Below are 26,950 nucleotides of genomic sequence, written 5' to 3' on the forward strand. Positions count from 1 at the left end.
AGAGACAGCAAGTCTCAAGGGATTGTACTTTACTGGAACACTTCTGAAACTCAAAAAAGAGGAAAGCCTCCTATTCATTGTTTAGAGACAAATCACATGCAGGACACTATCATAACTGCTTTTTAAAAACCAGACAGACCTTGCCTAGCAGAGAGTTCACCATTTACACTGAAGCTAATGGTAGCAGTAGCAGCTGAAAAAAAGTCAGGAGAGGGCTTGTGCTACCACACTGCACCAGCAGAACCCTAACTCAGCCTTCTCTCATACACAAAGTCATAGAATAGCCCTAAGATTAAGTACTTACTCATGCAGAAATTCACCAGAGTAACAAAACAGAAATTGTTTCTTTTGAAGAAAATTGACATCTAGCAGACATGGGGAGATGCAGCATTAATATCACAGTTTCCTGCACACCTCTATGCACACCCTGAGGCACACCTACGACCCTTCAGCTGAGCCACTGTTCTCCGAATTAGTTTAGATGTCCCCAGGTAACTTTTAAAACAAAAAGATACTGAGTCCCCTGTAGGCCAGAGGAGTTTTTTATAGGTGCAGGTCTCTACCACAGCCATGTGCTACATTTTTGAAATGTTTTTAAATCTTTGCTCTATTGCCCTGTAAAATTCAGCCCTGTCCCACAATGCTAAAAGCAGATGTTGAAGTTAACATATCGATTCTGAACCAGGGTGATCCAAGCTCTGGGACTGAAAGCAGATCCTGATCCAAACAAAGAGGAAAATTCATGGTGGCAGCTACTATAGAAAGATGCATAACAATGTGGGAGGAAAAAAATTCTGAAAATCTTTCCCTCCTTCCCTATACAAGTGTATGTATAGTCAAGCTGTATATTCCCTCTTCCCATGCATGACCACTATGCCAGGAGCACTGTGGTGATTAGGGTAGAAGGAGCTGACTCTGGTAGCTGCAATAAACACAACTCTCCTGGTGTATCATGCTTGCACACAGCAAAGCCACTGACTTGGGCCTAGATTGGCTGTTCCTGTTCACCACAGGTCTGTCTGCACGGGGGCAACTCTGCAGCAGCACTGGCTGTACCAAGGACACTGCTGACCTTTACACAATCCACATCTTTTCCTCCACCCACAAAGCCAAGATGCACCCAAATCTCTGCTCCTATCTCTGCATCTTCTGCATCTGCATCTGGCTTTTTCATGACAAAATAAGAAGGTTTCACCACTGCAGCTCCTGAGCAAACACTGGTAGGACATTCAGGTTTCTGAAGTTTGTAAAAAAATCTCAATTTAGGTACTACTCCTTGTAGAAAACTCATCTTTGAATAAATTAAACCTCCTAGCATAAGCTGTTAAAATAGTCCTCTTTTTATTTTTCAGATGAGGAACAATAAGGTCAAAGCACTTAGAAACCATTTCTTGGTATTTTATATGAATGCTATAAAATATCTGAAAAACCTACAATTTGTTTACTTCCATAAATATATTAGAAGGAAAAGGATACAAAAATAAAAAACATTTCCATCATTATGATTAAATAGTCTAGGATCAGACCCTGCAAGACAACCCTGAGGACACACTGCATCATGCATGAAGGCTGCCAGAGAAACACCTTGAACCCTGTTCTCTCCTGGGCAACCTCCAAAATAAAGACACCAAAAACAGGACTGCATGTGGGGAAAGCTGCCCTTCTCCCCACACTACACTGTGCCTAGTAAAACATACTCAAACACATCACATTTCAAGTAACATAGATGCTGATTAGACAAATTAAGGAAAAAGAGATGAGCAAAGGTTTTTATTGATAGAACCCTGAATTAACTACCATCAGGTTTTTTTTTTAAACTGCCACAGAATTTGCATTAAACATTATCACTTCAGTTTGTTTTTTAATGTGCAATTCTTTACTAGCTAAGGTGGTCCAGTACTTCTGATAGGCAGTATCTTTGCTACTTCAAACAGAACTTGTAATCTGGAAATTACCTTTGTGTTTATCTGTTAGAATGCCAACAGACAGATTTGTTGACTGAATTGTTTTTAAACATATGAAAAGCAGTTTGGACATTGACATTTTTGAGTTTCCTGCCTCACAAGACTGTGATGTGATTGGGATTTATATACTATATTCTGAGTCAGGCTTCATCTTGTCAGGTGTTTCCTGCTGAGTAACTAGAATTTAAAGGAAGAGTTCCACAAGTCATTAAACTATTATACAAACTCATTAGGTTTTCTCTTTATAGAGTTCAGAACTGATTTAAAGCCAGTTGAAGTAAAACCCCTTTTCACCAGCTTTAACCAACTCTGGATCAAATCAGAATTCAAAGAACTTGTTGCTGAGAACATGCCCTACCCAACTATACCTGGAGAAGTGCCCCCAAAGTGTGTGACATCTGGGAAAGGGGGAGGATCTCAGCTGCTCCAGTTTCTCTCAAATGGGTCCACATAAAAGAAATAAGTTTTAACATATTCAGAGATACTCAAGCTTGTGAAAAATCTTATTTTCAGAGAGGCACTGGCTGTTTGTGGAGCTCTCGTTTTTCCACCCTGCAAACCTGCTTGAAAACCCTTCACTGGGATACCTTTCCACAGCTCTGTGCCCTCTCCAGACAAGTCTGTTTAGCTGTCAATACTTCTCTCACCTCCACCATCATCATCTCTGAAGAACTCCTCACTGTCGTTTGCTGAATGGGACTTTTTCATCTCAGCAATTCGATTTCGGGGCACTTTTCTCTTGAGGGATGGGGAGAAGAAGGATGGGCGGTTGTTACGTTCTGGGGTTGGCGGTGTGCTGAAAGAGGTAACCTGAAAGGGAAATAGAAGAAATGCTGGAGAAAGTCTTGGCTTTCCCTCCATGTGCCACAAGGCGGTCACATGTGTAAAATCAGAATGATGACGGGTATCTAGATATGTTTTATCAAAGCAGCTAGAGAATTTCAACTGAGTAAACATTTCAGCTTCAAAATGCTCATCAAGGGGAAAATATTTTGGTATATCACAACCCTCAACTGTTACATGAATAAAGAAAAACCTCTCTCCTCAGATGATCACTTTTAACAAGGATTTACAGTCATAACGGCACAAAATTAGTAATTTAGGCACCAAGAATGTCAATCTTATTTTTGCATATTGAAATTCAGGAGACTTAACATGCTAAGAATGTATTGTATTGAACACACTCAAATCGTGCACCTTCACTTCTTTGGCACGCACAAGGCAGCAGTTTCCCTATTGGGAAGGCTGTCCCATGGGATCCCTGTGGAAGGTCAGTGTCCCTGGGGAGCAGGGTCACAAATTCCTGAGCACAACACACTGAGGCAGACATGAAGTCAATGTTCTCTTTTATGTGTGTCATGTTTCAATACTGGAAGGAGAAAATGAAGCTGTGGTGCCTCAGATGATTTGGTTAGTCCAAGTGATGACAAATACATGGATGGAACCATCTGTGGTGAAACACAAATTAGGGACAAAACTGTGGAGACACCCTTCTTTCAGAGCAGTAGTTGCCATTGAGTAAACTACAATTAAAGCCAGCACACCTGTTTTGGAGAGAACTGAAATGTAGTGCTGATGTACTGGCTGTGATTGCACTATTTTAATAGTTTCATTTCAAAAGGAAAAAAATAGGGATAACTACTTTGCAAATGGATGTGAGTAACTTTTATCTTGTCTTTTCTTCTTCACAGAGTCAATTTAACAACCCCCTAACTCCTCCTGAGCTGGCACCTGACACTGCTCATATCTGTCCAAAGGAATGCAGAGGGAGGTGACATGGAGTGACAATGGCAGCCAAGCCAGGCTGATGTTACACTGCAGAAACACTCCATGTTGTCCCTCTATCACTAATGTTAAAAAAATAAAAGAAAGGGATTGTAACACCCAACTGATCCTCTCCCCAGCACACTTAATTTCTAATTTGTGCTTGCCTCTGTTTTTAATTTTGGAGTCATTTCATATCACACTGTGGGTGGAATGAGAAACAGACGTATCGCCGTTAAAACCACTAGCAAAAAGCAGTGGTAACACATTATCAAATCTAATTTGACATTTTCCAGCTGACACTGGAAGCCTTGGAGACAAAAGATCATGTTGTCCCTCCAGGCCTGATTTCTTCAGGCTGTATTTCTGTGGTAGAGAGCAAGAACATCCAGTTAATGAGTTCTGTGCTGGTAGCTCATGTTGCTTTCTACCAAGTCAGAAACAAAAACCACACTGCCTGCATGGAGATCTCTAGAAGCAGTTCTTCAGATCTTTAAATGATACAGGTTAGCCACACTACACAGAAAACCATGCTAGACTCTAGCAGGTACTGACCCAGCCCAGGTCTGTGCAAATATTTTGAAGACATGTTGCCTAATCCCCATCAACCAGGTAAAATGTTGTAATGGAAAATAAAGCTCAGGATTGAATAAAGGCCAAATTGGCATCTATGGTCTGATTCTATTGGCATTTTACTGCACTTGCATTAAAATTAAGCATATGTATGATGCATCTGGGTCCGTGATCTTTGTTTAGCATTATACAGGCTTTGTGTTGGCAGTATTCCTCAGTGGCAAAACCTAACAATACCATTTCCTGTGAGGTTTAGCAAGCAACCTATATAATACACAAATTCCACATTTCTAGGTAAATCCCATTTTGCACAGAAGTGGAATCTACGTATTTTATAGAAAACAGGCAGAATCCTCGGTTTCCTTGGCATCAAGACTGCTGTTGTTTCAACAAAACACTCCTCCAGAAGTATGAATCATCCAGTCATCTCTGTATTCAGCATTTGCTCAGGAGAAACTGCATTAAAAAAATCCATCTCATATACTGAGTTCAACCAAATTACACAGAGGCAAACTTAAGTGCAGCACCTCGATGTGACTTAACCCCAGCTTCAATCTGCCTCCTGCCTTTGGAACAAAGCATCTTCATGCTTCACCTTCAGAAAGTATTTCTGTCTGCTACTTACTCTCTCATGCACTGGGGAGTCTGGATTTGAATCTTCTTCTGTCCCATACGGTGAAGTGTCACCAGTGGAAACTCTACTCACTGCCATCTCCGCATGCCCTTTTCCCTGCGGTCCTTTCATTCGGACAAACTCCATGTTGTTGTATTTATAAAAGCCAAAAGACATTCTTTGAGCCATCTTAGCTGCAACGCTCACCTACAATGCATCAAGACAGGAGAGAAAAACATGTAATAACAGCTCTACAACTTGAAAATAACATCCTCTGAAAGCAGTTATCTAAGAAAATGTCAGAACCATAGTGGATAATGATTCCTAAGAAACATTTTAAGCCACAATCTGAAGTGATCTCCAAAAGGAAAGTAATTTTACAGAGACAAAAACAGGTTCTGAGAAGAACCAATTCCGTCAGCCATCCAAAAGGCAGAGTTACCAATGGCACACTGAGAGAAAACCAAAAGTTTTTATCCAGGCCCACACACTGTGGCACAGGAGAGCACAGGCAGGTACATGCACAACACAATGCATCCTGTGCCGAGGCACTCGTTTGAGTCCAAAAGGCAATAGACACACACACACAAGATGCTTCAAACCAGCAAAGCACACCCCACAACTGGGCCACTACTTTGTGCCAAGTAATTTCTGACATTTTTATGTCCATACTGTCAAGGCCAAAATATGAGGAACCAGCCCCAAGCACAACTAACTTGCACTGCATGGCTCACCAAGACACCCTGACAATTTTAAATCCCATAAACAGACACAGGGGCTCAATTTCCAGTCAGCAGAACTGAACTGAGAATTGAACTGAGAACTGAAAAAAGGAACAGACCAATATGAAAACAGTCGAGCTTTTGCTAAGTGATGTAAGTAGGATTTATCCATAAGTTTAAGTGATTTATTGCAATTTTCGTCAGTTTATGAAAAGGACAAGATGCTCATCAGCTTGTATAGTACTGAGAATTACAGAATCCTAGAATAATTTAGGTTAGAAACTACCTTTAAGATCATTAAGTCCAACCAAGTCCACCACTAAATCATGTCCTTAAGTGTCATATCTACACATGTGTGAAATATCTCAAGGGTTGAGGACTCCACCACTTCCCTGGGCAGCCTGTTCCAGTGCTTGAAAACCCTTCCAGTAAAGGAATTTTTCCTAGTATTCAATATAAACCTTCCCTGAAACAACTGAAATGAAGTAACCTTCAAAAGCATAGAGATTACTCCTGTTCTGTAAAAATAATGGTAAAATTTCAAGGTTTGCCTCTGGCCATAATGGAATATTTGAAAAATTAACAATTTTACTTCATCTAACAAAATAATGTCAAGTAGCTGTGTGGTCAATCAGAACATTCCTAGACTATGTGGCGACTTTACTCCATCAGATCTTATCTTTCCACTGCAGGACTTTCTTTTTATGTTGTCCTCAGTGATTCTGCATTCCCATTTATTTTAATAACCCAGCTGCTGATTGTGTAAGGCCATAAGATGACGGTGGGAGAGAAACAACTTCTGTTTCATATTCTCTCAGAAACCTGCTGGAAGAGTGTAATGGCTCACATTTAAAACAACAAGAAGGGAAATTATTCAGCATCTCTCCTGACAAGGGCAGAAACAAAGAGAACTTTACAGACACAGTAGATATTGTGGGAATTTCTTCTGTTTGTTTCTAAAAATCTCTCAGGATTGTCTTCATAATAAGCCATTTAAGAAGTTTACTGACTTGAAGGTAAAAGTGCTGGTATTTCATGTTTCTGTAGAAAGCAGAGAAAGCTTTTCTCAGTGGCAGTGAGACTACAAGGGTCTTTTGAAAACAGCCATGAGTGCAAAATACAATGAAGAAAAATACATGTTATCGCAAGGTAGTTACCAGAGTTTAAGATCTCCCATGAAATCATACCTTCTCTGAATACAGAAATATCTATGACCTTTCAAGAAAATGAAGGGGCTCAAAGAACTGTTGTTCAAGTCCATTCCAGTGTCACACTCTTGACTACTTATCCCTACCTCCCCTCCTTTTGGCAAACAGCAGAGGAATATATCCCAATCTCAATACCCTCAGCTATCTGAGCCAAATCCAGTAGCTTTCACCTAACTTTCAAAGCCAAAAAAGACAGACAATGATGCAGCTGATCTAATAGGACAAAAAGATGACAGCATCAACCAAAGAGAACCTAGAAATTTTCTTTACAAAGAAAATTTAGTCAGAGCACCATTGCTGCAAAGGACATGGTCTTTCAGAAGCTCCTTACCCTGTTGTCATAGACCTTCTTGAGTGCTTCATAGCGGATGGACCCCTGGAAAATCACCCCTTGGAAGGTGTTGCTTTTATCACTGGCCACCAGCTCCACACAGACCATTTCTCCTTCTCCCACAGTCATGTCACTGAAAACCTGCCAAAGATGCAAGATGAAACACTTGGATGCAAACTGCAGTTGTTCAAATTGAAATACGTTCCGATTCCCATGGCTGTCCTTACACCCAAGGAACTTTCAATATAAATTGAAAGGGAGCAGAATGTTTCACCCCAGCCTTTCAAGAAAACAGACTCCAGGCAGTGCACACTGCAAATCACACATTGAGATGAGCAGCCCTCACATCAGCCTTTCATGCTTTAGCCCATCATAGGTACTGAAGCCTAAATACAGCTTTAAGATCAGATTTCAAATATTAAAGAGAGAGGAAGGTAACATAAAATAAAATAAAATAAAATAAAAAATGTGGAGGGTGGGGGGCCTGCTGGACAAGGAACAAAAGGAGTCCTATGGTGGAACAAGTCCTAGGTTCTTTTTTAGGTTAGGGTGACTGAAAAAGCTTCTCCCAAGATGCTCTGTTCTGTTATGTTAATGTACCCCAGTTCTGCTTCCCTGGTTGGCTACGTTGGCCGCTCCACCCCTTGCCCCATCACCACACTCTCAGAATTTCCCTACTGGTTCCCTTACCCTGGCCCCACCTGTGTGCCGCCCCCTGCCCTCAGATCATTGGTCCCTGATGCTCAATCTGCTCCCATATAAAACCCTGGACCTTGCATTGTTCTCAGGCTACTTCTCTGGAACCCTGCACGAGTGTGGCTGCAATAAACCTCTCCTGTAAAACCCATGCGAAGACCCTTCCTGCTCCTTTATCGTTGGACTGTTTTTGACAGGTATCTGGTGTATCTGTGCGTACGTGTGTGTGTGTGTGTGTGGTGGCTGCATCGAACAGCTTCCTCCCTTGGAGACGCTTTTGGGAAGGTCGCGGCATTTTACCATCCAACGCCACTGCGACAAAGTAAAATAAAATATAATAAAATAAGATCTCGCAGAAGATAAACCGCAACTACCCAAGAACATTTGTTCAAAAGGTACAAGAAAACAGCTAATCAGGACCTACGACTAGAATAGGACAAAACTTTGCTGCTGCGACAAGGAACTCACCTCTTCAAAACTGTCAATCATGAAGAATATATTGGGGTAGCTGATCTTTGACTCCTCTCCTTTACTGTCCATTGGGTGTTTGCTTGGAGATGCAAACACTTGCTGAGAAAGATGCAGAAAAAGATACCTCTTCTCAGTTAAATGTGCTTGGGAATAGACACACAAACACAAGGCAAGTAATTACAAAACATCTCAGGCTGGCACTGCTAACTTACGCTAGAGATGCTGGACATCCTTCAAGCACAGCTGAGCTGGTTTCTGACTAAAGCCAGATTTGCAGTAATGGCACTTGAGAAATCCTTGGTTTCCACATGCAAGTAATCAAAAACCCATTTCTCCACAGTAAATCTACCTGTGTACCTAACCTCTCACCATACTACAGTATACCATCCTACTTTTTCATCATCACTTTCAGATGCCTTTATGTTGCTGCAATGTGCTGCAAAGTAAAATACCACAGTGCAAGAAAGTTACCATGAAGCAGCTGATCCAACACCTTTAATTTGTTATTGTTTACTTAGTACCACACTAAGATCAACCTCCCTCAGTAAGGGCAGCGTGGCTGTCCTGGGGTGATTCATAATGCTATTTTATTCCATATCTACCTGCACACAAAAACCGTTACTGTATCTTTATAACCCTACAGCCTCAGACCTTGTGTGTGTGAGGTGCTATCACGGGCATTTTTGAAATCGGTGCAGAGGCAGTTTCTGGGCTCTTGGCTGTGTAGTATTCACTTTGCAGGCTACTTGGTCTTTGTTCAGGCTTTCCTTCCGTTTTTTTGTTCTCTCTTAATTTTGGGGGTTTTTTTTTCCTTGTATAGGAGAGACTGCAGTTAGTGATTTTGGGCTGCCTTGGGGCGAATTCCACAGGCGCCCACCTGCAGCAGCCCTCGCTCCAATCCAAGCCCTTCCAGGAGAGAAGGCTATGGAGAGTCTCTCTTTTGTGGCAGCTTTGGGTTTGCAGCTGTAGCTACTTGTAGAAATTGCATTTTGCAATTAGAAACTGTTTCAAAGTGAACTTGCAAACTCCGCCAACAGCCAGAAAAAAAGCGAGCGAGTTCCTGGGGCCAGGCCGCCCTGTGCCAGTGCCCACAGACTGGCCCTTTCCCCCCCAACTCCACACCCAGGCTGCAGAGCCCGGCAGCAGCAGCAGAGCCCGCGGAAGGCAGGAGGAAGCGGCTGCAGCAGCGCAGACCCCACACAGGCTGGTGAGTTTCCATCTGCCTCTGGAACTGCTCTGTGGGCTCCTGCCTTCCTGGTAGGGGTTGCCACCATCTTGTCTCTTTGTTCCTGGGGACATGTGGTCACCTGGGAGGTGCCATCTTGGAAGGGAACAGTGTGACACCATCTTCCCTTTGTCCCTTGGTTACATGGCTGCCTCCTGCAGGCACCATTTTGGGAACAGGTATTTCTGGCATTTTGGGTTTCTTTTTGTTCCCATGGGGTTTTGAGTTTTAACAGTTTGGTATCTAGCAGTTATTTACTTTTTCGCCCTGCCTGTTGGTGTCTGTTTGTTAATAAAATGTTATTTTTTCACTTAAATCTACTTGTATTTCATTCGTTATTGGGGGAAAGGGATTGGTTGGAATCAAGGGGGAGGTTACTCATTTCAGAGTGCCCACTTCTTTAGACTGTCTAAAACTGTTCAAAATGATACCAAGTTTAATTTTTTTTAATGTAAATTTAGTCAGGGGTTTTGTTCATCTTTGCCCTGGGGGGAAGGCAATCAAAGTTTCTTTTCAGGGGACTGTTTCATCACTCGAGGCCTGATGAGCTTAACATCTCAACAGACTGGGAGTAGCACAGAAGATACACAAAAAATAATGACCATCAACAACCATTAACGAATATCAACTCCAAACATCACCCCTGGCATGGTCAGAAACACCTGGTCTGGGAAAAGAGAGATAAGGGAATGAAGAATGAGAACCTATTAACATTGAAGGCGAAGAGATTGATAACCAATAGGAAAGCAAATACTAAGAACTGTGTAACTTGGGACCAATGAACATTGAACCAATTAATTTCTATGGGTTTTGACTGTATAAGTATGTGAAAAATCTAGTAAAAATTATGTGAGAATGTTGTGGTTTAGTATAGCTTGGTTTTCAGCTAAGGAGAAATCCATCATGATGGAATGAATTTCTCTGCACAACCCGGGCAATGTGCGGATGAAATGATTTCTGTTGCACATCCTGGCAGAACAACATCCTGGCCAGAATAAAGTAATGCCTTGATTCTCTAACACTAAAAATGTTGTTGGAGAGTTTTTGTTTTCCCTGCAGTTCTGGTGACAAAACCAAGACAATGGCTCACAGCACTTGGTTTCTCATCCGCATCTTCTGGTTCTTTCCCTATCACTGTGCTTCCTCTTACACATTTCTCCCTCCTAAGCAGTTCCTGAACTCCTTTAGTGACTTTGTTTAAATAGCTAAAGGCTTTAGATTTTATCATTCCAAAAAGATTAGCGACCAGGTAAGGAGGGAGAAGGAATTCATACCAAGCAGATTTCTTTCCTTCCGCATTTGTTTACAAACAAAGGTTTGAATTACAGAAACCTGTCAAATCTTAGCCCACTGTGAACATGCTGAAAGCTCTGGATCTGACCAGGCTGTCAAGTTCAAGACATTCTTGCTACAAACCATTCAACACAAAACATAATTAAGGATAGGATATTAGATATTCATGAGAGGGTTGCTTTTCCTTATTTGTATCTATGCAGCCTTTAAGCACATTGAAATACAGTTAAAAAGAAAGGTTGTTTCAACACCAGAAACATCATCAGAAAGTACCCAGACTCCTCAAAAATGCTACTTGCACCAATGCCTGAAACAAAGATGTCTTCCAGGCATCCTCATTTTTATGCCAGCCAATGAACAGCAAAACATCCTCCCAAATTCATCTCCAGTCGGGCACACCTGAGGAAAATACAGTTTGTGGAGATTTTATTGTCAAGCCAGCAGTTTTCAAAATAAAGTCAGCCTTTTTCCTTCTGGCTTCATGCCGTATGCATTCAGTTGTATGAGCAGAGTAGATTTGTCATAGGTCTGGAGTAGGACAACAGGTCTTAGGCCATCAACATCTGGCTGCACATGGGCAGGAGAAGACGCATTTTTTAAAGCAAGAACCATCAGAGCAGTAATGCAGATCCAAACCAGCTGGATTTCCTTCATTTAACACCAACAGCTCAATGGTGGACGTGACAACGAAATGCCCAACTGCAAACATGCTTTCACAGCATATGGAATTGCCTTTGCCCTCTCTATAGATCAACGCAACGATGCTGAAATGTTACTGGTATGTTCTGGTAAGTTTAAATGTGGAAAAAGGGAAGACACAATTTATAAGCAGTCCCACAGTAGGAGCCTCTAGAAAGGAGGAACAAAAAACTTCCTCTTCCTTCTAAATACTGCTCACATGCAGTAAGGGCATATCCCTCATCTTCTCCTTCCTAGTTTTCAAATCTGCAAATAATATTCACAGATTTTTCTCAAAAACATTTGCAGAAGTTAACTTGGGGTGAAATTTGGACTAGCCAACAGTGAAAAAAGCAATGAGAAATAACAGGCTTAAATCAGTAGCGCAATGTGGCATCTCAACAACACCTAGAGAAAAAATTATGTGCTTAATCAATGTAAATCACAGAGACAACAATCAGCATTCCTAGTTTTGTTTGTAGGCAAAGAAAAAGTTCTTTTAAAGTGGCAAAACATAATTAAAAACTAAAGAGCACTGGTTAATTTCGGTAAAGCCATGCAAACACCTGCATGAACTAAGGGAATGGAAATGCCTGGGATAAACAGGCTTTTGAAGGCAACAGGAGCCTTTTAAAGAAGAATTTCTGCTAACTAGAAGAAGTTGTTGCAAGATCTACTGGAAATTGAGTGGGGAAGCCTCAGGTTTCTTGCTCCTATCCCCTTTATGCTTGTTATTCAGTCTCTTCCACTATGCTAAACCCTGGATTAACTGCACAGAAAAGATAAAAGCCTAGGGTATGGAGAATAAAGGAATGAGCAGGTTAAGAGACAAACTAAGAATCTTGTAAAATAATAAAAATATAAATTGGTAATCAGTAAATTGTCTGCCATTTAGCAGCTCTACATTAGAAACTTACCCTGAAGGCTCCTCGTAACCCAGATCTCATACAATTTCAGGTTTAGTCTCGGACTGGGGAACAGTTAGGCATCATATTCCTTCCTACCCCCAGCACCTTCCCTTTCTCCCCTAAATCCACCAGGCAAAGATATACACCCTGAAGCATGCAAGGGTCTTTACAATTTACAAAATTTACAAAGAGGGGCTATAAAGGATATTTACATCTCCCATCTAGGTAACTGGCAAGAAATGTCACTATACAAAGACTTGAGATGCTTCACAAGGATGAATCTGTCAAAGCACAGCCTGAGAACCACTGCCCCAGTTTTTAAGATTAGGTAATACTGGATACCAACCTCTGATCCACAGCAATAAAAGGGGAAGCTCACCTGAGATTTCTTTTTGTGAATATGAATATCACCTCCATCAGAGCGCGTGCACACAGCACAGGTCACCACATAATCCAGCTGGAACAGGGCACCATACAGAGAAATTAACATTTAGAGTTGGGAAAACAAAACATTGGTGTGCATGAAGCAGAACACATTCTGTTTCACTTTTTTTTAGCTGTCTGTCTAAAAAGCACGATATTTTGGTGTTGCCATTTTCTTTACTCTCTTTACTATACTGAACCTCCTACAATTTTCAAACCTGTGTTTTTTCATTAACTAACACCAAAATCTCTTGCACAGCTGCTTGTTGAGGTGCACAACCAATGGGTAAGGAAAGTCCTGCTGATATAGTTTAACATGAACTTAATTTCAGATGGGGGAATAAGCAGCGCGCACGCACACACACACACACACACACACACATCCCTAAGCACACTTTATGATAGAAATGGAAAAGATTTCCTCTCTTTGAACAGGGAAAAAGGGACACACTAATGAACACCAGTGACATGTTAGAGGTATCAGAAAACACTAGCACAGCCTTCCAAACAACCTGAAAAAACTTAAAAGGAGAAAGTGCAATAGCTCTGGACAGCAATGGCCAGCTGTAACAATATCTCTGAATTCTGACTGTGGCAAATATGTCCTGGTTTTACTGAGTATCAAATAAAGGCAAAAACTGCTCTCTGCAGAGAAGTTCTGCAAAGAGAGTTCTGGGAGAAAGGAGGGAGAATGAAAACAATTTATTTTCCAGGATGTGTGCCTGAGCCAACAGTTTCCCATTCTGAGATCATAATCAGCAAAACTCTTAAGGGATCTCAAATGATTACAGTAGTATTCAGCTTTCCTAAGCACCAATGTAACACACACAATAACCAAACAACCTGTGAATTAATTAAAGAAATAATTAGTTCTGCCTTCATATTCCTACCACCAAATGTTTTATTAAAGTTCTGCTGTCAAGAGCAGTAACCCTCCAGCATAATACACGACACTGCATTTACACTTACCACTCTTCTGTCTTAGCTGCACCAGTACTGTGAACTCTAATGGAAATGCTGCTTGTCTAAGTCTCATTCACTCTCAAAACCCATTAAAATGGATGAAGCCTTCCTTTTGCAAAACTTTGTTACGGAGAACAAAACTCAGCCCAGCTTCACTGCATACAGTTAAAGTTTTTTGTAGAAAGCTATTAGGACTCTATCGAAAAATAATAAGTATCTCAGTTTAGATTCTGAAAGGCAAAACTGCATAAATAGCCTGTGAAAATTAGATAAGCATCACTGTTACCTTCTGCAGGATGAGGTTCAAGTAGACACTCTCTTCCCAGTCAATATCGGGGTCTCCCAGGCCAGGAAGCTTCTTAGAATCCCTCCGGTAAACTTCAACTTCAACCTGCTAAGAAAATACCACATCTCTTTGAAAACTATTACTTAGAGGTACCTATTTCCAAATATAAAAGTGGTATCAGAAGCTGCACATCATGTAGCTTCCTAGTTTTCTGCCAGGATCAGATTTTGCTGATGATGCAAGGCTTTGTGTAGGAATGAACTGGGGAAACATGGGATGTGTGGGCAAACAGGGAAGAAAGGCAAGTCTGTGCAGGAGAATCCCCGTTTTGGACAGGAGCTTCATTTATTTCCTGTAACAGGTATGTTTTAGCAAAAATGAAATTAATAAAATCAGGGATGCACACACATACATATTTCTCTTAACACAATCCCTCAGAATCAAGCAGGTCACTACACTAATGCTCAGCATGGTCCAGCCTGTAGCTATTGCTTATTTTCCATTGGTATGGGAGTCTCTGGGAAGACAAAGTCCAACAATTAATCACAGAATATGACAACTTGGAAGAGACCCAGAAAGATCATCAGTCCAGCTCTTGGCCCTGTACAGACCATCCCCAAGAGTCACATCATGTGTCCCTTGGGGATGGTCCTGTGCGCGCCACAGAGGATATTTTGGAAACCCCTTTGTAATGGGTTTGTGTGGCCAGGTTTTGGTAGCAGGAGAGTGTCATGGTTTAGCATAGTATGGTTTTTTGGTAAAGAAGGCTCCATCAGCCACAGAAGTGATTCTCTTGCAAAGAGGTGCTTACAGCTTCCTCTATGACCTGACAGATCCTATCAACTGGCTAGTTTGAATATTGGCAACTTTTTAAGCCACTTAAGAAGCTTGACATGCCTCTGTGATCCACATTTAAGAACAAACAGAGCCTGGAAAAGCTCTCTTGTCTTCTGGCTTTCGGAGAGGTAGCGGGGGGGGGGGGGGGGGGGGGGGGGGCCTGCAGGCGGCCCAGCAGGGCTGGGCTGGGCCTTGCTCAGCCTGGCCGGGTCGGCCGTGGCATGGTCCGTGCAGGCGGCGCAGCCCAGCTCCCCACCATCCCCACCTCCAGTGTGGCCGAAGATTCATCTGAGGATGCCCACTGCCCAGCAAAGATTATGTGACGAACAGCAATAAGTGAACTCCACTGCAAGGCCCAGGTGAGATTAACCCTTTTAGTGCTGTAAGTTTCCTCCAGAACAGATGAAATCTGCAGACATCAATCCTCTCCCAAGTCAGAGGAAGAGGAAAGGTGAAGGCGTGTGAAAAAACGCCATAGAGACACCAAAGTCAGTGAAGCATGAAGAGCTGAAATGCTGAGGGAGTAGAAAGAGGAGTTGCTTCAAGCTTAGAAGCTAAAATTCTGTTGTAAAGCTATGGTGATGGAGTGATATATCAGAGTACCCATTGTAATTTCATGAAAGCATAGGGGGGTGGAGCATTCAAACTGCAATTGTGAGCAAAAGTATCTGTGCTGAAATAAGCAAATGACAGTAGCTGTGATTTGATGAGGACCTTTGCTCCCAGGGGAGGAGGAGGGCCTCTATTCCTAGAGATAAAAGTGATGAAGACCCTTCAGGGGGAGGGCTTCTATTCCTAGAGATGAAGATGCTCCCAGAGATGGATGAAGAGAACCTTTGTTTCTGAACAGCTCATCCTTAAAATGGTACCCCACCCAGTAGCTCAAGACTGAACCCTCAGAAACAGTTGTGGGGAAAGCTGTAAGTCGGGAGGAGGGACTCTCACATGCAAGCAGAGAACCAACCAGGGCAGCTCTCTCCCTGTGGCACTGAAGCCATGAGAGAACTGTTTCTTGTGGAGATGTCTCCATAGCATGAGCAAGAGAGACTCCTTTCCCTAAGTGAACTGAAGAAGGTTATTATAGAAGTGGTAAACAGACTGAACATCTCAAGGTTTGTCTTTTTACATCGTCAGTGGGAGAAGGGAGAAAGGTGGGGGAAAGAGAAGTGTTCTGAAGGTTTAGTCTGATTTTTTTCCTTTCTTTTAGGTCTGTTAATAAACTTCTTTATATTCTTTTCAGTTTTGTGCCTGCTTTGCTTTTTCCTAATTCTTATCTCACAGAAGCAAAATAAGTAATGGATATTTTGAACCTAACCACTACACTCAATTGGTGTTCCTGCCCGGTTTATGAACTGAACCCTCTACAGGGAGCAACACGGGCAGCTCCTTTGAGCAGCTGCCAGAAGCTTTTCTTATGTGCATCAGAGCCAGTGCCAGGGCAGCTCCAGGATGGATGCGCTGCTGGCCAAGGCTGAGCCTGTCAGTGATAGTGGCAGCACCTCAGAAATAACAGGTTTAAGAAGGGGCAGGTGGATGCCTGACAGAGGCTGTGACCCTGTGGAGAATCCACAATGGAGCCGGTTCCTGGCAGTATCTGTGGAGAGAAGAGTCCAGGCTGGAGCAGGTTTGCTGGCAGGACTTGTGACCCTGTGGGGGACCCATACTAGAACAGCCTATTCCTGAAGGACTGACCTTGTGGAAGGGACCTGTTGCTGTTATCCCCAGAGAATGGCGAAATCACGACAATGCAGGTCAGATGATATGGCCAAAGCAGAGCTAAGACCTCATTTAATGAATTTCTCCTCTTTTATAGTGTAGTTCGCAATAAAGAAATTACATGATTGGCTTATTCACTCACCACCTCTCAAGGTGATAGGCTGAGCAGTAAGACACCCATTTCCAAATATTATTCTCACAAGACTGAAAACAATTCTACAGTTTCCAGAACAACTTGCAAGTGCAAAAATGGTTTACATTCTTACAAACTGTTATCCATCCAGTTCTCATGAGAATGAAAGCTCTCACAGGGAAGCTGTGAGAAGCTGGATTTCTCTGTTTCTCAGCTAAAGCATGAGAAAGGAAAAACTTCACAAACTACAGAGCTGGAAAATTTTTCTGCTCCTGCCTTTTAGCATTCACAGGGACCCACACTGGAGCAGTTCCTGAAGGACTCTCCCATGCAAGGGACTCCGCTCTAGATGAGGGAAAGAGTGTGATGAGCCCTCACACTAAGGACAAAGTGGAGGCAATGTGTGAGGAACTTAGCATAACCTCCATTCCCCATGACCTTGTGTTACTGGAGGGGTGAAGTGGTGGAGAAAACCAGGAAAGAAGGCCACGAAGAAGGGAGGGGTGGGGAGAAGGTGTTTTTAAGATTTAGTTTTATTTTTCATTGGTAATAAGTGGAACTAAATTCCCTAAGTTGTTTTGCCCATGACAGTAACTGGTGAGGAATCGCTCCCTGCCCTTATCCCAACTCACGAACCTTTCGTTGTATTTTCTCTGCCCTGCCAGTGATGCTGTGGTCTTGGTGGGCACCTGCCAGCATCAACATCCCACACTTTCTTCTAAAGATTTCACAATGGAACTACTGACTGGATGCAACTACATACACGATTTTCAGCTATACTAAAAACCAAGCAAATGCAAAATCCCAAATAATCTCAGAACACAGAAACAACTCTACCTATCCTAACGAACTGGAGCAGCTGAGACAAATATAAAATGATGACGTAGCACACTGAGGTAAATGTAGTTAAACATTTCCAATACAAACTAGAATAAAAATAAATAAAGTTGGAATACTAAAATATAGTGAAGAACAGCAAAACAGTAAAATTTCAGGATTGCCACTATCATCCGATACCATGAAAGCTGAACACACTGTTCTTAACCATTAATTTTTAAACTTAGAAATATTTTTTTAAAGGTCTATAGACTTATCATTCTTCTTTTGCTTTTTTTTTATTTCTTCCAAGGTTCCCATCCATGATTTTTTATTGTCAATATAATTACACAAACTAATGACAGTTACTGCAAAAACCTAAAGATGTGAGCAGTTGAGGCAAACAACCTAATTTAAATTCATCTCCAAACAAAGGTAATAATTGCACTTCTGCACCTAAAAGCACAGAAACATGACATGAACGAAAATCCAGAAATATCCTGTCTCTGAAGGAGACAGCCATCCTGTCTCTGAAGGAAAGATGCAGTGAGAAAACAGGGTGAACGCAGGACTGAGTAATGGCAGGGTAAAACTCCAGCTCTAAGTAACACCAGGGAAAGCAAAACCAAGTGCTCAGCAGACACCGTTTCTGGTCTCTCCTGCCTCTGTATCCATGGAGCCTTTATTTTAAGCCAAGTAGTAGTTAACCGCTTCATAACACTGAAGTTTAAACCTCCCCCTGCAGAAGTCAGTCACTAATTCTCTCTGCTGGTGAAATTCACTCACACATGAACAACTTCTCCCCAGCAATTACAAAGCCAGTGCTCAACAACTCTTTCTTGGAATGCCTCGCAAGTCTGTCACAGATATTGAAAGGAAAAGGGCTTTCTTCAACCTTTTTTCCCCCTGTGCACTAATTCGAGGTAGGATTCCTTGGTGTACAACCTGTGGGTCAGGGCAGAGTGGATCTCCATGAATTACAGCTCTCCGTGGACTGGAGAACTGTGAGAGATTGGTTACGTGAAAAGGGACATATAGATTCAGGATATACAGATTCTTTGCAGCTTACTGATCTGAGAAGCTGGCTACGTGAGAACGGGCACATAGACCCTTGCAGCTAGCTGAGCAAGGTCTCATAAGACAATGCACCACACATCCTGTGTAACAACTGAAGTTACAGAATATTACATGTATCTTGCTCAGTAACTGAACCACCATTGAGTCTTACTGCTGAACTATGGGTTTATTTGCAGAGCCAGCAAGGTTAGGTTTTGGCAGCAAAACAATGGACATCTGTGGTTAGAAGGCCAGGGAAAAAGGCAGAACTGCTGACCACGAAAGGGGGTCTAAGGAGGGGTTTAGAATCAGCTTAATCGACGTGAACCACTTAGAATGCGCCGTTACGAATATGCATAAAGCCTATTATTGTTAGTATATAAGGAGTTCTGGTACAATCAATAAATCGGATTCCTGCTGATCACTCATATTGAGCGTCTGGGTTTCCCCTCTATCGCGACATTCTGGCGCCCGAACAGAAGACGGAAAAAGGGACCGTAGAGACGGATAGCCTACGTCCGTCAGCCTGCGGGGGATGGGGACCGTAGAGATGGACAACCTGTAGCCACGGCACGATAGAGAGTCTGCGTCGGTCCCGTAAGCAGCTCGGGAGGCTGCAGAGGTGGTGAAAAGTCCACACCTCCGAGCCCAGGAGCACCTACAGAGGAGTCCTGCTGGCCACGCACCGCCGGGTCTTGCAAAGGCTGCAACAGCGCTGACGTTTAGGTATGGCTAAGAGACAAGCGGTGTATCAATTGCTCAAATGCTTTTTAGAAAAGTGGAGCACACCAGGGATAGATTGTAAAAAGGATCTCCCTGGACTTTTAGATTATGGAGTTGCTAAGGGTTGTTTTATTGATCCGAATGAAGTTTTTGAGAGGGAGCAGTGGAAAGTGTTTGGGGATATTTGATGCAGCTACGCAGGATGATAAGGTGGCTAAAAAGATGATGAAACCGTGGCGGGCAGTGAGTAATGCTTTGGCACAGTATGAGGCAGAGCAGAAGGCTGCAGCAGCCGCTGCGCAGCGCTTAGGAACGCCGCTTACTCAGGAGAAGGACATGGGTGAGAGCAGCTGCCCATTACCCCCCTCTGTAATACTTCTACCATGCAAAAGGGGAGGGCAGCCTCAGATCCTGTTTTTTCGTCTCCCGCGTCCCCTCAAGCTGTTAGTGCACCATTAGCACCTTTAGAGCATGAGATAGTGCCTACAGCTCCTTCGTTAGAGCTGCCCACAGCCCCCCCGCTGTTTGTAAAAACAAACTCAGAGAGTCAAGAGATAGCTAAGGAACGAGAGGAATTTTGGAGGGAGGTTGCTAAAAATATTGCTGCTGAGGGAGACATAGATAATGCCAGAGAACTTGCACATGCTTTTCCAGTCGAATTTTCACCCTCTGATGCTCAAAGACAAGTTACTGTTAATATTAAACCTTTAGATTGGAAATTGCTTGCCCAACTGCGAGCCACTGTTAATGAATCTGGGTTAAAAGGGGAACCAACTCGTCAAATGCTTGATTTTTTGTGGGGCTCTATGCTCTTGCTACCGAATGATGTTAAAAATATTACTAAGCTGATATTAACACAACACCAGTGTCTATTGTTTGGAGCTTACTGGCAGATTTTATGCCAGCAGTCAGTAGCAACGCAGCGGAGAGCAGCAGATCCTTTGCATGGGGTAACCCTAGATAAACTAATGAGTACGGGAAATTATACGCAGATAGAGACACAGGCTCTCGTAGGTCCTGACAAGGTCCGGGAAAGCGTGCAGCTAGCTCGGCGAACAATAGATCAGATTAAGGACTCAGGAGGATTGCCATCATATATGAGTATCAGACAGGGAAGAGAAGAACCATTTGGTACCTTTATCGATCGAATAGCAAACGCTATTATTGCAGCCGGGGTTCCAGAAGCTCTGCATGGTGCCTTGCTTAAACAATGTGTCATTCAGAATTGTAACCCCACTGCACGTAGTGTGTTAGTTACTCTGCCTGCTACTTGGACGATTGAGGCGGCATTAGAGAGGATGTCACAGGTCCCTGTAGGTCCACAAGCTATGCTTGTTAATGCAATAAAGGAACTTGGAAAGGAACTAGGAATAGGGATGAAACAGCAGGCTGAGGTAGCTCAGAGGCAGATTGAGGCAAATCAGAGTCAGGTTTTAGCTGCCCTTGCACCTTTGCGAAATCACTGGAGCGGGTCCCGACGACAGACCACCCGACTGCGATGTTTTCACTGTGGAGTCTCCGGTCACATGAGACGGGATTGCAACTCTAGCAACGTCTGGTGTCAGCATTGCCGATCGGACACCCATGCCAGCACTGCCTGCCGGAGGTCGGGAAACGGGAAGCCGAGCGGGAAGCCCCGCCCCGCGATGACACCAAAAGCGGCAGCATACCCAGTGACCCAGGAAATCAACACCTGCGTGCCTCTACCGCCTCTGACCAGCACTTTCGTCTCCAGCCCGCAACCCGGGGGAGCCTCGGATTGGACTTGGCAATCTCAATAAACTGTACTCTTATAGACAATCGACCGCAGCGTGTCCCCACCGGGATTAAAGGACCTATAATTATAAATGGGAAAGCGGTCGGAGCACTTTTAATCGGACGCTCATCAGCTGCTATGGAAGGATTACAAATACTTACAGGACTAATTGATGCGGATTATACTGGAGAAATTCAAATCATGGTACAGACTCTTTTTCCACCAATGTTCATAGAAAAGGGCACTCGACAATTGGTGCCTTTGCCGGTTCTCACTGAAGGACTGTCACCCATACACTCTGACCCCAGGGGTGAGGGAGCCTTCGGATCCACAGGACCGGCAGCCATGCTCACTGTGAGCCTGAAAAGTTGGCCACGCCGCACAGTGGCAGTAACATACCAAGAAGAGACTGTTACCCTGACAGCACTCTTGGACACTGGCGCTGATGTATCCATCATCAGCAGTCACCACTGGCCTCAGCATTGGCCCACCTTTGAATCTGGATCTACAGTCACTGGAGTGGGAGGACTTACCCTCGCTCGCAAGTCCCCTCCATTGCAATGGACTATAGCTGATCAAGTGGTAAATTGCAGTGTGTCTATCATCCCATTGCCACTTGGTGTTGCTGCTCTGGTGGGACGAGACATACTCGCTCAAATGGGCATGGTTCTTACCACAGACCAAAATTTTTAGGAGTGGCCATTGCTTGGACTTTTCCCCCCCACCAGCTCAAAGAGGGACTGGAAGCTATGTTCACTTTAAGGACATGGCTGCAGGGGAATGGAAAGGCCCTGCAGAGGTGTTATATTTTGGTCGTGGCTATGTTTGTGTGCTTACTCCTACAGGTCCGCAGTGGATACCCAGCCGCTGGGTCAAACCGACACCGTGCAAGCCTGGAGCCTCCACAATATCACCTTCCAGAGCTGAGTCTGCTTCGGCTACATCTAGTAGCTGATCCGGTGATCGCACCTCTTGCAAACATCGTGCCTACCCGACTTAGGCACTTTGAATCCTGAGAGGAAGCAGAACAGCTACTGGACGCCCTTGAACAGTATTATCCAGGGAAACTTAATTGTCGAACCTGTGGTGTTTGCGGGAAGCCAGGGCATTTTGCATGGTTTCTTATCCAATGTGGGGGTTGTAACAAAGAGTGGTGGGTTCATCAGACACTTCTGTTAGGGGGAGCATGGTGTATTATTTGTGAGGGAACTTGGCGACGTGACACGTTACAGAGAGATTTAGAACGGGAAACTGGTTTACCAATTTTTCAGGGTCTTACTCTTTATGAGTCAGTAGAACAATGAGCTATTGCTGAATTTCGCTATCGAATTAATCACGAGGTTGCTCGCGTTCGCTTACAGCTTAAATCCGCAAAAGTGCATAAAGTTTGCGGAGATGGCCTTAAAATACCACGCCAATGGATGGTGCGTACCCATGAGTGGGAACGCATGTGCTATCGCTTTAACGCTTGCAACATTGCTGATAACCGTGCACGCTACCGATCCACACCACGTTAGCGCTATAGACCACCGAAAAAACATGTGGATTACCTGGGCTAACCAAACAGGCCAAGATTCTTTTTGCTTATCCTTAGCAACGCCTTCTGACCCTTTCCGCACTTGCCTTATTGGGGTTCCATTAGCAGAAACTGGTAGCCTTAAAAAATACACCCTCAGCTACTCAGAGCCGGAAATTGCACTCTGAACCTTTTGTAATGCAAGCTATTCTACCCTCACTGATAACTATCTCGATACTCACCTCTCTACTTTTAACATCTGCAATGACCTGAAAATAAAGAAAAACCCTCTAGCTGCCCAAGCACGAGCAATTGCCTTAGGCCTTAATACATCTATGTTTGAGCCACAAGAGCTAGATCTCTTAGGCTCTCAGCCTAGTCCCTATTGTCTTATGTTTAAAGGCAGTCACTTTGACAGCAGTGTCAGCCCCCAAAGGCCAAACAAAGACAGTACATGGCTGAGCCCTACCACCTCATGGTACTTTAACATCACAGTGTACTGCAATGGCTCAGTATGGCCAGTTGATAATCCTCCACAAGAACCTAGGGCTTTGCCCTCAGGAACTTTCCTCATTTGTGGGGACAGGACATGGCCAGGAGTGCCTTCTAAACCAGTGGGAGGACCGTGCTATTTTGGGAAACTAACAATGTTTGCTCCTAGCATTCAGCAACTGTTAACTATTACACACAAGCGATCACGACGAAGCGCTCTTCCATTAGATCCTAATTGCAGAGACGATATGCAGTTATGGAAAACTCCTGCTGTCTTTTTTGCTTCTCTTTTAGCCCCAGGAGCTGCATCAGCACGTGCCCTCACTCAGCTTAGAAGGTTGGCATGTTGGACAGGCAAGCAAGCAAATGTCACCTCACACCTGATAGGTGAGCTTGTTGCAGACGTGGATAGCTTACGCCATGCCTTACTGCAAAATCGTGCAGCCATTGATTTCCTACTGTTAGCACATGGACATGGATGCAAAGACATAGAAGGAATGTGCTGCTTTAACTTATCAGATCACAGTAAATCCATACATTCTCAGCTTCAATGGCTCACTGAACATACCAAAAAGCTCACTGTTCAGGACAGTCCTTTAGATAGATGGTTTCAAGGGACCTTTGGAGGACTTGGAGTTTGGGCCGTAAGTCTCATAAAAGAAGGTCTTAGATGGGTCGGCATCATACTTTTGCTATTGCTTGGAGCACGCATTATATTTTCTTGTTTAGCCAAACGTGTAGATCAACTAACTCAGGGAGTTTTGCTTGCTCAAACGAATATAAACGGGGGAATTGTGAGAGATTGGTTACGTGAAAAGGGACATATAGATTCAGGATATACAGATTCTTTGCAGCTTACTGATCTGAGAAGCTGGCTACGTGAGAACGGGCACATAGACCCTTGCAGCTAGCTGAGCAAGGTCTCATAAGACAATGCACCACACATCCTGTGTAACAACTGAAGTTACAGAATATTACATGTATCTTGCTCAGTAACTGAACCACCATTGAGTCTTACTGCTGAACTATGGGTTTATTTGCAGAGCCAGCAAGGTTAGGTTTTGGCAGCAAAACAATGGACATCTGTGGTTAGAAGGCCAGAGAAAAAGGCAGAACTGCTGACCACGAAAGGGGGTCTAAGGAGGGGTTTAGAATCAGCTTAATCGACGTGAACCACTTAGAATGCGCCGTTACGAATATGCATAAAGCTTATTATTGTTAGTATATAAGGAGTTCTGGTACAATCAATAAATCGGATTCCTGCTGATCACTCATATTGAGCGTCGGGGTTTCCCCTCTATCGCGACAGAGAACATGCTGGATTTCAGACAGCTGAGTCCTCCCAGGAAACAAATCTGTCCCAGCCAGGCATCCAGAAGACACTGGGTCTTTTTCCAGGCCTGCTACTGACTCACTTGGCCATGCCTCATCTTTGTGCTTGTTTACCTGGCTCTAGATCAGATGTGCCCTTCTGCAAGTGCGAAAAGTTATTAACAGAAACAACTATGTAAATACTAATTATTTATTCCCAGTGAAATTTAGAAGCCAAACTAGATATTTGCTCATTGAAGTGAGTGACCCTTCTGGAGCTGAAATCCATGATGCCACCGTTGTATCAAGTTCCTGAGGTTCCTGAGCCACAGCTGTAAAGAAGGGCCTCAGCCAGGCTGACCTCCCACATGCCACAGACATTTACCCTTTTACTTCCTCACATAACCCAGTTAAATGACCTTTGACTAGACAGTGCCTGGGAAAATACCTTGTTTTGAGAACTCCAATGATTCCAATGATTAATCATCCTCTTGGCTCCAAGTGTGCAACTTCATTTAATTTGGCTGCTTTCCTTTTGCCAGCCTCTGGATCTTGTCATGCCAATTTATATATTTATATATATATCAAGAAGATCTTGAATACTCAGTTTTGGGTTTTTTGGTTTTGTGCTTGGGCTTTTGGGGTTTTTTTTGTCATGTGTTAATCTTTGCTAATCTTTTAGACCAGACAAAATACTTTTAGGACACCTCTGTGCCTCTCATTAGGCACCTCCTCAGAACTTGTGCTCCTTTGCCACCCACTTAGTGTAACATAATGCACACCTTAAGTTATCCACTTTCAGATAGCTAGAACATTTTTATCATTAAACATGGAAAAATCCATTTAAGACCCCAGTCCAGGTTTAAAGTCTTCATGATAAACAGGGTTTACAAGAAGCACTATTTTGTTGGCAGTGAGAAGCCAGCCAAAACAGCAGATCCTGGTTTTCTTCTAAATAGAAGTCTAATGGAATTACAGGTCTGCTTGTAAGTAGAACCATTTTCCAGGATTTTTTCAGACCACATTCACTAAAAAGAGTAAAGGGGAGAGGATTGAACATGAAAAGGGAGAGGAAAAAGACTCAGGGAACAAAATTCAAGACTTTTTCCACAAACACAAGTTCAACAAGAAAATACTTCTTCTGTCCCCAGAGCCAGCTGAAATACAGAGACCAAAATTTGATTTCTATGATCTTACATTGACATGTTTGCTTCAAAACACCAGGAAAAATCCACAAAAGCAAAAAGCTTCTTTCAAATGGATCCATCTGCAATGAAATTAGAACGATGCCCCAGCACGTGCTCAGGTTTGAAAAGCCCCATCACACAGCATGTCCAGCTCTCATGGCTTCAACATTAGAAGTATCATTCTCACATTTATCCAGGTACTTCCTTTTACCTCTCTTTTCTGTAGCAGAAAAGTGTCATTTCAAAATGATGTCTTAAATTCAAACCAAATTAAATGGTCCTTCTAAATTTGCTGACCAAAGGAACTAAAATCCTTCTCTTCCTCAGATTCACACCCAAGCAGCCCTAGTTTCTTCTGCTCTTTTCTTGTACATTATCCATCAGCCCCTTGTTTTATTTCCTCACACTTTAAAAACCTCTTTTCATACTGAGTACTTTAAATGGTGTAACCTGGGTGGACATTAACAGAGCAAACTGGTATTACCACTGCAGAGCATAATCTCCATTTCCAGACAACACTTCTCTTGGACAACCAATACTTTGTAGCTCCACAGACACTTATTTAAGCACCTCATCACACAGCTGGGATTTCTGTGTGCCATCCTGTTCCCTCATTCCAGCAACTCAACTTAGAGCAGCAGGAAACCAGATCCCTTTGGTACCGGTACCTATGGATTGCCACAGCACGAGCCTGGCACAAGACAGCAGCTGTTTGGTATTCCTGTTCCATCTAAGCAGCTTTCCATGAAGCAGCAGCACCACCACAGTGTGAAGCTGTTTCAGAGTTTGCAGGCACAGACACACATCCCCATCCATCCCCTCTCTGAGCAGCAGTATTGGTTCTCCAGGATCCAAAGCATCGGGAAAACCTCCCTGGGCCAGTGGATACTCAGTTGCTTCCATATCAGTCTTGTATATAACTAATACAGATCACACTTCACACAGCACAAGCTATTTAGTTATAAATTTGGACTTACAAGATTAGTTTTTTACAAGAATAAACACTCAGGAATTTTTTTTCTCTTATGGGAATGAAAGATGTCTTAAAAGAAAAAAATCATTAAAAATATGCAAGGTACAACAAAGAAGTGGTGCTAAATGCTAAACACCAGCCATCAAGCCACAGCAGGACAAAAAAAAAAATTAACATTGCAGTTACAGTTAACTTCTAATTGCATATTCCTAAGATGGGCAGAACACTAAATTTCCTTTTCTTTCTGTATCCTTTCAACACACACATTTCAAATAACTTGAACCACTTCATACAGCACCAGAGGTACTACTGCAGT

At 43.1% G+C, this 26,950-nt stretch overlaps 2 protein-coding genes across 3 annotated transcripts in view; one reads left to right on the top strand and one right to left on the bottom strand.

The window, feature by feature from the left end:
• KIAA0930 (KIAA0930 ortholog) overlaps window positions 1-26,950 on the bottom strand; it is a 96,460-nt gene that overhangs the window by 6,647 nt on the left and 62,863 nt on the right. The window contains exons 3-8 of one of the 2 annotated variants that reach the window (XM_048300316.1): window positions 14,119-14,223; window positions 12,826-12,903; window positions 8,340-8,441; window positions 7,176-7,316; window positions 4,927-5,121; window positions 2,612-2,774 (exon numbers count right to left, since the gene is read on the bottom strand). In XM_048300316.1, the coding sequence (XP_048156273.1) occupies window positions 2,612-2,774; window positions 4,927-5,121; window positions 7,176-7,316; window positions 8,340-8,441; window positions 12,826-12,903; window positions 14,119-14,223 (784 nt within the window). Of the gene's footprint in view, window positions 1-2,611; window positions 2,775-4,926; window positions 5,122-7,175; window positions 7,317-8,339; window positions 8,442-12,825; window positions 12,904-14,118; window positions 14,227-26,950 lie in introns of both variants that reach the window. The other variant, XM_048300315.1, reaches the window with a different exon arrangement.
• Window positions 18,630-23,253, top strand: LOC125324447 (endogenous retrovirus group K member 8 Gag polyprotein-like). Its single transcript, XM_048300314.1, has 2 exons — window positions 18,630-20,858; window positions 20,904-23,253. The coding sequence occupies exons 1-2, from the start codon at window positions 19,783-19,785 to the stop codon at window positions 21,178-21,180; spliced, it is 1,353 nt and encodes a 450-aa protein (XP_048156271.1). The 5' UTR covers window positions 18,630-19,782; the 3' UTR covers window positions 21,181-23,253.

The sequence above is a fragment of the Corvus hawaiiensis genome, chromosome 4 (genome assembly GCF_020740725.1).
Source record: "Corvus hawaiiensis isolate bCorHaw1 chromosome 4, bCorHaw1.pri.cur, whole genome shotgun sequence".
Classification (NCBI taxonomy): domain Eukaryota; kingdom Metazoa; phylum Chordata; class Aves; order Passeriformes; family Corvidae; genus Corvus; species Corvus hawaiiensis.